The sequence below is a fragment of the Mangifera indica genome, chromosome 15, assembly GCF_011075055.1.
Source record: "Mangifera indica cultivar Alphonso chromosome 15, CATAS_Mindica_2.1, whole genome shotgun sequence".
NCBI classification, from domain to species: domain Eukaryota; kingdom Viridiplantae; phylum Streptophyta; class Magnoliopsida; order Sapindales; family Anacardiaceae; genus Mangifera; species Mangifera indica.
Window position 1 is genome coordinate 576,796 of NC_058151.1, and position 12,030 is coordinate 588,825.

Consider the following 12,030-nt stretch of genomic DNA (forward strand, 5'->3'; position numbering starts at 1 on the left):
TGTTCACAATAAGTTGGCTTTTTTTTTCTTGTAATATTTATACGTGGGGTGGTCTCAACATCTCATATTCCAATAGGTGAATAATACTACATAAGTATTAATAGATGTAAATAAATTAACGTGTCAAAATCACTTAATCTTATAATACGTCATCAATTTATTTTTCGTTGTTAATATCCAAGCGTGCATACTAATGTATGTGACATATTTCCATGGATGGTATTAAACATGAGATAACCACATCATTTCCACTCAAGCTTTTTCATTCCATGTTGTACAATATGTTACCAAGAATGATGGATACTTTTTAAAATTTTTTGTGAATGTCTTGCCATTTAAGATTAAAGGCATTCTTTGGGTCTCATGATTCCTAGCCATATATATTCATTGAAATGTAAGTAGCCAAGCGCACTAGTACTCTAAATAAGAACACAAATTTATGTGAAAAACTCAATATAAGAAAAATTATGGGCAAAATAATGAAAATTTTTTCTCTTTGATTGAGAAAGATTACAATATGGAGAAAGGATTGTTTGTTTTCTGTTTTTGTTAAATACTTAATCTTAGATTACTCCTTTTTGACATACACTCATACTCTATATACGATTTAATACAATTTTTATATAAAAACCTTACCTAGTATATACTTGATTGAGGATTTGCATCTTGAATCTACATTTTCTAAATTTGAATAACCCCCTTTAAGAATTTGGATCACCACTATATGAAATAAACATTATTCATATGTTTTGAGAAATGCTTACATAGAATAGTCTCGTCATTTTATATTTTATAGATATTATAAACTGTCGTACATTATATATGGTTATATCTATTAAGTTTTCTATAACTATCTATTTTAGTGGTAATTTTTACTGAAAAATAAATTTTAAAATATATTATTTGTATTTATTAAATGATCTCACAAATGAGATGACAAGATTGTTGCTTTGAAAACACTTATGTTGATGACAAAAATCCCACGTTACTAGAGTCGAGGGTCTTGAATTAATATAAATTCATTCTCCGTCTTCCTTGCAAGATGTCTTATATGGGTAAAACTGTTAGGCCAACAAAATTCAAAGTAAACGATACCTTGCAACTTTAAATGATTAGTTATGTGCATATCAAAACAACATCAACATTGACTTCTTTATATAGGAGTCAATCTTTTTCTCTTTTACAATACGTCTTTTAAAGGAAAATTCATAAAATTAATAAAAACTAAAACGAATAATACTTCACGACTTTAAACAATATTATATATAATTACAATTACAATATGGTTTTTTAAACTATCATGGTACTAATTACAATAAGAAGCAAATTCTAGAATAATTTATATGAAATTAATATATGGTTTCTCATATAAGATGATGAAATTGTTACCAATGAATTATCTTCTGATTCAATTTACACAAGTATAGCCAATTAAGATTTTGTTGTGTCTTGCCATTCAAAGATTAAAGGAATCCTTTCAATTTCATTTGGTCTCTTTCAAATTTGGCAACAAATTTGGCAACAACAGGGTTTGTTGCCAAATCAAGCCAAGGAGGATTATTAATATATAAATTTTGGTGGGACAAGGCTTTGGATGACCGTAAAATATAAGAAGGTAAAGAAGAAATAATAAAATTTAAAAAGGTTAATAATTTTTTTTTTTTAAGTGTTACGGATATTTTTTATATATTACAAAAAATAAAAATCTAAATAGAGGGTTCAATTGACCCTTTTGACCCCCTCCCTCAGCCACTGGTTTGGATCAATGCATCTTATTAACTTTTATATTCAAAATTTAATTAGTCTCCATCCCTCTACATTCATACATAAATAAGCGTAAACAATATGATAGTTAAATCATATATTAAAAATTTATATTGTATATTATGTATTATATCATATGATACATCTTTTAAAAAAATAATATTAAAATAATAAAAATTTTCAATCATAACATCATCTTGAAAAATATTACAAACATCCCAAAATTTTAAAATTTTTTAATACTCCCCCTTGTCACATCATCATTTCTCTAAAAAATGTGTATCAGTCACGATATAGTAGTTGAATTGTATATTAAAATTTTAATTTTTATATAATATAGCATGTATCATATATATGATAAACTTTTTAAAAAATAATGTTAAAATAATAAAAATTTTCAATCATAATATTACTTTAGAAAATATTGTAAACACCTCAAAAGTTTGAAATTTCTTATCCACACCCTTATCATATCATCATTTCTCTAAAAAAATATGTATCAATTCATATCAGCAAAGTTATCGATACGTATAATATGCTTATAGTATCATATCAATTTTTAATACAACCTAAGATATGTAACTTATTCTTATATTTTGACTTATTCTTTTTGTGATCACCAAGGTTTTAGACCATTAGACTGTAATCACTAAACAAATACAATTATAATTGTTTACTTTATTTTATACTTGAAGTAAGGTGATTAGTTTGATATATTTAATAAAAAACAATAAATTTTTAATCCATTCAATAAAAAAATTTAAAATTTTGATATTTTTGGTAAAATAATTTTAAACTTTTATCAGTTCTATAAAAAATAAAATAAAATTTAGTAATTTCTATTGAAATTTAAAAAAAAAAAAGTCAGTTCAATATGTAGATGTGTTGTATTCTCTTGGCATTTTACAAAGTATTCTTAACAAAATATCATGTATGAATTATTATTAATCCCATTAGATTCAAATCTTGCTCCCTTACCTAAACAAACAAGACAATATTGTAGTCTACAAATAAGGAGTTTTTGAAGCAAATTTTCACATTGAAAAATGAAATCTTCTTTGTTTCACACTGGCTTCTGTTTAGGTAAAATGGTATTTGTATCAATATTGTTGAAAATCTTTTTGAAAATTTAATATTACTTTATTGAAATTCTCATTGCCGATCACTCTTTTTCAAGATTATATGTATTTGATCATTATTTGTCACGGGATAAATGGGTTATTAAATTTTTTAGGGATATATTCAAATTGAATCGGTTATATTCGAATAAATCAAATTCAAATTAAAACTTTAGCATGATAGTTCACCTCGAGTTAGAGGGTATGTTGGTGTCATCGCAATTGAATTATTCTTCTTTAACCATTTTTTTCTTCTTTTTTTATAATTCTTTTTCACTATTAAAGTCAGGTTAAACTTAAATTCAAATTAGTCATTTTATATTCAAACAAAGCTTGAGCTAGCGTCTATTTTAGATCAATTCAATTCGAATTTACTCTTGATTAAATATATAATTTTATTGAAAAATGAGTTCAAGTGGGAAATTTCATCTTCTGTAAAAAAATACCTCTAACTTTTTGTTCCGTTAAAAAACACACATTTTTATTGAGAAATAAAGGAAGTCAAATTAGTCTTCTTTTAGAAAACTAATGTTTGATATGAACGGCTTTTCGACACCACCAAATTTGTGGCGTAGACCGGTGGAATTGTAGTACTTAAATATTGAAGTGAAGTAGCCTTTAAAAAAACAAGTAAAATGACTAAAACATTGCAGCTAATTACAAAGAGTCTTTATTTTATACGTAATGCTAACGTTGTTTAACTGTAATAATAATAATAATAATAATTAAATTATGTATTATATTATATATTAAAAATTTTATTTTTTATATTATATATTATTTATCGTATCATTTTATAGAATACACATTTCATAAAAAATAATAAAAGATTTTATCTATCATATCATTGAAAAATATTATATAATACATATATAATAAGTCTAAAAAATTATTTATATTATATTATATGATACATTTATCATATTATATATATATAAATTACTTTTTATACTCTTATTTATTTATGATATTATAATTTTCTCGTATCCTCCCTATTGATAAGATAAATGAATTTTTTATTCTTAAGTGTCTGCTCGAATTTGTTTTATTTGAACCCACTTGTGTGTATTTATTCAATGTAATCCATTTTTTAGGTCTAAGATTCGTGATGATCACTTGACTAATTGTATTAATTTTATTATTTTTTATAAATATATTAATAATTTCTCTTGTCCCGTGTTAGTTGAACTTTATAAGTAAAAAAATCTCAACAATTCTTTCAAATTATATCTAAAACTTTGAAAATGTGCTTTCTGATCCAGCCAATAATAATCACCCTCACCATTTAATATCTTTTTAAACCTTAAAGTAACATGTAACATGTAGCTAATTAGGTAGAGAGTAAGTTACATTGTTATCCCCTGATATATGGGCAAATCCAATCTGAGTTGGTTTAGTTCAAATAAATTGATTTTAAAATAAAATTCTAACTCGATAGCTCAGTTCAAAATCAATTCATTTATCCATTCGGCAATATTGTTTATATTGCTAACAATATTATTCATCTTTTTAATAATATTATTCACCCTACCAATAATTATTCGATAATATTATATACAAGTTCAAATAATCCACCATTTGATAAAACTTCTAACTATTTGTCCAAAATTGTTAATCTTTTGATAGGGAACGTTAACAATTTAATCAAAATATATTTTTTTATCTCATAAACCTTTATATATGAACAAAAGAAATATTATTCTGGGTGACAACTTCTTTGTTGCAAATCTTAGGGGTGGCATTGTAACAAACCCTTAATTAGATTTTAAAAATTAGGTCAAATTTAGAGCTCAAACAAACTTCCTAACCACTAACAAGTAAAACCCTATTGTTCTTCCCCTTTATTATTTAAATTACCTATAAGTAAAGCAAGTGAAATGTTCATGTTGTGAGATTCATGGCGTGCATGATCGAAACTCCACCATGAATGAGATTAGAACTAAACCAATAAAAAATAATAATATCAAGCAAGTCTTATGATTTAGGTCACCAGCTCAAGTAAGTAAGATGACATTTGAAAAGCAAATAGAAATAAAACCTTAAAAAAAATACACTTTTGTAGGTTAAAATTATGCCAAACCCTGCCCCATGCAATCTAATCTTACAAGTCTAACCCCATTTGATTAAGACACAAAAATAAAGAATAAGATTATGAATTAAAACTGATGATAAGCCCCAAAGTTCTATGTTAGGGAAACTAACATAGTAAAGCTTGTAACATTTGGCACCTAATCTTGACAAAGTCTTTGAATTTTTTCTGTTGGGTTAGTAGAGAGTCTCTTTCCATGAATGACTTTTGCTTGACTACCAAACTAAATTGAGAGGTCGAGTGCAGGAAGCTGAAGATAGCATATGCATGACGAGAGGATTATGTTAAGTGTATAGTTTTGCAAGCAGCCATTTGAGAACTAGGTTTTTTTTTTTTTTACAAAGAACCCTATTTGTGTCTTATCATTCTTTTGGAGTTAAATCAATCACACTAGACAAATAAAATCTCATGTTCAGTTACTGGTCTCACAACTATTGCATCAAATGCTTAAAGGGTTTGATTTTGATATGATTCCACCGAATCTCAAATCTAAACCCCTGCACTTGAAGATTCCATGTGTTTTGCCACTATTTGAGAACTGGGTTGGCTGGCTTAAAAAGTCAGTATTGGAACTGTGATTGTTTGCAACTTGAGGCTGCATCCAGATTTTCCTGGCGCACGAGTGCTTGACTGTTTGTTTGTGATTTTTGTTTCCTTCTTTCTTTTAAGAGTTCAAGTTTGACAAAATTAAGATTAAGGGATATTTATTTTAGGGTTTTTTCACATTGCTTTTACAGTGTGCATCCATGTCTTTTTTACATGATGAGTTTATTGTCTATTAGAAAAATGTCTGGATACATATGTATGTACCCACCTACATTTTTATGAGTGGGGCTCGTGACCCCACTCAATAATATCATTAATTTGGTTTGGTATATTGTTTTGATCACCATGTAACTTTTTCTCTTATTTCATGTAATATTATAGTTTTTTTTTTCTCTTATTTTGTGTAATATTATAGTTTGATCTTGTCTCCTCTAAGATTAATCCCTAGATATGTGTCTTGGAATATATAATAATTCATAGGGGTGAATTTAAGTAAAGTTAAACTTGAATATATAAACATTTGTTGAGTTTAGCTCAAATTTAGAATGGTTAATTCAACTGTTCAAGCTTGAAATCTACTTGCTCGAGCTAGTGAATATTAATGTTAGAGAAGGTGAACATTAACATAGGAGAAAGAGAAAAAAAACATTGCATAAGAAAAAGAAAACGAAATAATAAAATCTAATGGGGATCGTTTTAAAATTTTAGGGGCTACATTAATATTCTATATGTACTCAACTAAAATAAATTCAAAGTCAATTGGGTGTTAGCTAACCCACCTTGACCCCTTGGACATGTCATCTAGTGAACTAGAGTCAAATTGAACTTAAACAAGGGCAAGTTCAAGTCGGTAAATTTTGACAATGAAGAAGGTGAACATTAACATTGAAGAATGAGGAAAATCATCGGACAAGAAGAAGAAAAAGAATCACCAGAGAAATAAGCTCTAATGTTAACACTAACATCTATGGCAAGTCGTACTCAATCTCAATAAATTAAAATTGTTTCAATTTAATATTTTTGAATCAAATAAGGAGTTGAGTCTGAGCCAATTCGGCTCAAATTCACCCTAATAACTTATTTCGATAGACTTGTAGCAATAATAATGTTTATTTAATAATAAAAATGTGATTGGAATCATAATATTCAATGACAATCAGTGATAAAAGCATTCATATACCTTTAAGACATTGTTTGCCAATGTTACAATACAATAATCCTATTGAAATGTTATTATAAATATCAAATCTAAGATAAACAGGTAAAATTGTATATATTAATAATAAATATTAATTTATTTACTCATAATAACATATTACAATATAATTAAATATTATTTTATCTTTATTACACATTATTAAGATGAAAATGCAATTATGGTTGTTCGTGTACTTTGTTCTCTTAAAAAACTACTCAAAATTTGGTAGGTGCATGCATTTGTATGGAGAGACTAGAGATATAGTTGAAAATGGAGATGAAATCCATGCCTGGAAAAGCCTTTCATTTTCCAAATACTCAATGGAAATGACATTTGATTGGTACAAATTCATTGTGACATTAATTAATGTCATGGCTTAATTAGGCTGTTGTTGGTAAGGATTAGACCTTTAACTTAACATAGCGAATAATTAAACTTAATTATTATTTTTAATTCTCCATGATTAGCTACACGTTTATTCCCAAATGAAATCGAATGTCAAAATTCTAAGTTCACATTTTTCTATGATGCCAATCGTCATTATTTATCCATTCAACAGCATGATGCATGGCATGACATAGCTAGCTACCCTCAGTCTTTTCAACTCTTGTTTTGTTGCATGAGGATGGCAACACTTTGATTCATTTTATTGCCAATTTAATTCCTCACTCCTCCCCACTATAAGTACTATGTTTATTATTTGAAAATCATTAGAATCCAAAAAAATCTCTCTGAAACCAACGAATAAAAATTTAAATTCAATTCGTAAATGATTTAACTTTGAATTTAATTTTGAGTTTGCTAAAAAACAGTTCAAATTAAATCTAACCCTAGTTTTAATAACCTTTTTTGTCTTCTCTTGTAAAATCAATTTTTATCTAATGTGACTAAATGTAAAGAATTGAGAGTATGCAAATGACATCAGAAATGCTTTTTTTTTTTAATTTATATTTGGGATTTCTTCTATTTCTTTCAAACATCTAAGAATGGGCTCATGCTTACGATTGAAACAGGCCTAATGGGTTGAACTTTACAAACACCGGAGCCCTTTCTTCTTTTCAAGCTAGTAAGTTTGTCACAATAGGAGTGGATACGAACAAATTCGATCCCAAACAAGGACCAGATCTAGGCTGGCTCGACTCCAAAACAGTCAATTTTAGATTAAACTTAGCTTGCTCAATTGATAAAGAGTCACTGAAGAAAAAAACATTACAAGAGAAAAAAAAATCATCATTGAAACGGCCGCTAAAAAGAAAAGAATAGTAAAAAAAAAAAATAATCAATAATATAAGCTCCAATACAATCACACTAATACGGCATCAATCTCAAACTAATATTTTTTAAATTTAAATTTAACTTATTTGAGTTAAATAATAATATGAGCCCATGTTGGCTCAAACCTAATTTTGTGTAATCAAAATAGAAAATCCCTACACTGGTACTAATTTTGTTTCTGATGACACTGAAATATCATTTGATTAAGAAAAAACTGCCAACATGATGTGACATGCAAATATATATAATATAAAGGGGATAGATTCAGTGTTTTAAAACCCAAACCACATCAAATATAATTTGTACCATTACAATTACATTTAAATTGAGTTTATTTAAATTTATATTTAAACAAATTCAAAATAAGTTAAATAAATTTGAACTCAGACCTAAAAATTCAATATTTTTGAATTCAAACTTGACCTTTAAAGTGTTTAACTTGTCGAACAAGTGAGCTAAAAATTTTGATACAAAACAATATTTTTTTAATCAATATATGTTAAAATCACATCGTTTTAATAAAAAATTAATTAAAAACTTGATTCGAACTCAAATTCAACTCTTTTAAAACGAGTTAAACTTAAACTTATTTGAAAAGAACTCGATAAACTTGAACTCAAACTCGAACTTAATTTCATACAAATCGAATCAAACTTAAATTCAATTCGAATTCCACCCTATGGATCATAGATAAAACACATTATAACCATTGAATTGAATTGATCTAAGATTGAATCAAGGAAATCGTATCGAACCACAGTTCAACCACTAAGTCTCATTAGGTCAGTCATCATATTAACATCAACATGACAACACATCATATTAACATAACTAAATGTTTTTGAAGTTTTAATTATGTCATATTGACATCTTGTAGACATCACCAATCCACCTGACTAATTGGACCGATGAAAACCAACCCTTTGTCTGGTCCAATCCAAGTCTTAAAACATTGGATGGAAATTGACCCAAATATAAACTCCAAAAGGCACATTAAATTAAATAAACACTGCTAAAGCTAACAAGATGAGAATATCAAGTGAAAGAGCAACAATTTTATGTCTCTAGAGAAAGCAATCAGAATTTCTGTTTACAGTGATGTTAAATTATGCCACACCATACAAACTCATTTCACAGGTTCAGCAAGCACCGGTACCAGATTAAGCAATGTCTAAGAACTGCTACCACCCCTCAGAGCAAGCACAAGATGGAGCACTGAGCCACCCTCAATATTGTAGTCACGAGCCGTCTTGTCATCAGCCAGCTGCTTCCCAGCGTAAATAAGCCTGCAACCAAAGGCAAAGCATTTTGAGTTCCATTAAAACCCAGCATTATAGGGATTTCATGTCAAGTCTTAAAACAGATAAATCACTAAATGAATGTGTTTTTTGGTGGGTTTAGCATAGAGGTATCAACAAAAAGAGAATGAAAAGTAGATGGTGTATTTTTAATAGAAAGACTGCAATACACGATGAAGAACAGATTTAAACATCATAAGGAAATGAAATGGTCACATAATCATACAAAGTAAGTGAGGTTGTCTATCCTTAAACAAGATTATTTAGAAAAGGCAATAGGAATCTGATAGGATCCCAGCCAATATTCAACTAAAACAACGAAAAACACAATCAAATGAAGACAACAAAAGTTATTTTTAATGATTTTGGGGATTTACAGTGAATAAACCAGCGATTCGAGGAGCCAGACCCTCCCAATTCTAGCCATTCAAGGCACCGGGAACCTCCCTTCAGCCTAAAGGCTGCCTAAAACCCTGATATTTGTTTCCCACCTTTACAAATCCTAGCTCCCATATACACAGACACACTTACCCCACCCTCTAGTAATAGGACATGTGTCCTAAGGAAACCCCAAGTCCTAACAGAATCTGAGTGATTTAAAAAACCATCCAACAATGAGATTATTCTGACAAATGAGCAGACTAATAAACTACAAATACATTTGTACAAAGAATAATCAACTAAGGCCTGTTAAACTTTTAAGTCATCTATTTTACGTTTAACTACCTCATCAACACTACTAGATATAAGAATAAAGAGAATGTGTTCAAAGAAAAACATAGAATAGATTGAGAATGAAAACCCAGAGCCCGTTAAAAATAACAATACAGAAGAAGTTAATTAGTTTGAGGTAAAACATTCTTAACACTGAAGCTCAGAAGAATAAAGAGACAAAATGGATACCTTTGCTGCACTGGAGGAATTCCTTCTTTTTCCTCAACCCTTTCCTTGATCCGTTCAATAGTATCATTTGGCTCAATATCGATTTCAATTTCTTTGCCAGTGAGAGTCTTCACCTTGATCATAGTGCCTCCCCTAAGCCTGAGGACCAAGTGAAGAGTTGACTCCTTTTGGATGTTGTAATCGGCAAGAGTTCGGCCATCTTCCAGTTGTTTACCCGCAAAAATCAATCTCTGCTGATCAGGAGGGATGCCCTCCTTGTCCTGGAAAACATAAAATCATCCTCAGTTAAACAACAATATAGCAACCTACGACAGACGTACAAGAAGAAAAAGACAATAGAACTGATCAATAGCACTTTTATCACATTCCTATCACTCTTCATTTTCACGTATCAGATTATATCAGATTTTAATCGAGTCATGAGCAGCTTTAAAGAATGTGTTTTCTAGGGCTCGATTCTATCCAATCAGTTCATGACGAGTACTATCCTGCGTTCTTAATGTCAACCACACCAGAATCCTTGATGCTGGTGTGACTGCATAAAGTTTCATGGATGCTTGAGCCCAACAAATGAAAATAAATATATAAGTAATACTAACTATATACTCGTCAAGGTCTTCAGAAGTGCTTTCAAACAACCAAAAGCGCTTCTAAATTTAATTTGCAGTGTTCACCTATAATAGGCAAAGCAACTTCATTTTCACGTATCAGATTATATCAGATTTTAATCGAGTCATGAGCAGTTTTAAAGAATGTGTTTTCTAGGGCTCGATTCTATCCAATCAGTTCATGACAAGTACTACCCTGCGATTCTCCTTCGCAATCACCCTACATTCTTAATGTCAACCACATCAGAATCCTTGATGCTGGTGTGACTGCATAAAGTTTCATGGATGCTCAAGCCCAACGAATGAAAATAAATATAGAAGTAATACTAACTATATACTCATCAAGGTCTTCAGAAGTGCTTTCAAACAACCAAAAGTGCTTCTATATCTAATTTGCAGCGCTCACCTATAATGGGCAAAGCAACTTCAAAGCACCATGAAGTGCTTTCCAATGAAGTAATTTAAAGTGCTTCTACAATAAGGCTTCTGCTTTATAAAAACACTTCCGATACTCTATTATACCATCGTTTCTCATTACTCAAATTACAAAGCTGCTTTCTCAGATTACACAGATCAGTCAGTAGACCGATTTCAAATAGATTCAAATCAATACATAGGATTAAAAACAAAACTGTGCTGCTACAAACAACCAAGCTCCCCATCAACCAAAAATTCATTAAAAACAAATACCTACCATAAAAAACATTAAAACGAATTGAAAATAAGAATCATGAAATCTCCACAACACAATCCAAATAAAAAAAAAAAAACTAAAATTCTACCACAAACCCTAACCATCCAAAACCCCAAATGAAAAAGCCAACAACTTTAACATAAAAAATCAATCTTTACACAGAAACAAGAAATCCCATATGAGAAAAGAACAATAAAAACCTGAATCTTGGTCTTGACATTATCGATGGTATCGCTACTCTCAACCTCGAGAGTGATGGTCTTCCCTGTCAAAGTCTTGACAAAGATCTGCATGCTGGATTATCAATGAGAAGATGGAAAGAGTAGAAGCTTGAAGAAGAAAATTTGACTGAAAAGAGATGATATTAAACAGATTTAACAACTCAATCTGTGGACTCGCAGGTTTCTTGACTTAAAGTGATCGAAAGATACACAGAAGGAAAATATAAGAAGGATGTTTTGGAGGAACCTGCGGCCTTCAATGTGGGCCCCCTATTATTCCCCATAAACAGTTTGATTTGTGTTGGGGTATGAACCA

General features: G+C 29.4%; 1 protein-coding gene across 1 annotated transcript; it reads right to left on the minus strand.

Annotated features, from left to right (window-relative positions):
• Positions 1 to 8,965: 8,965 nt before the first annotated feature.
• Positions 8,966 to 12,030, minus strand: LOC123198163 (ubiquitin-NEDD8-like protein RUB2). The gene is made up of 3 exons (XM_044612798.1): positions 11,694 to 12,030; positions 10,192 to 10,451; positions 8,966 to 9,276 (listed from the first exon to the last, which is right to left on the minus strand). The coding sequence occupies exons 1-3, from the start codon at positions 11,784 to 11,786 to the stop codon at positions 9,162 to 9,164; spliced, it is 468 nt and encodes a 155-aa protein (XP_044468733.1). The 5' UTR covers positions 11,787 to 12,030; the 3' UTR covers positions 8,966 to 9,161.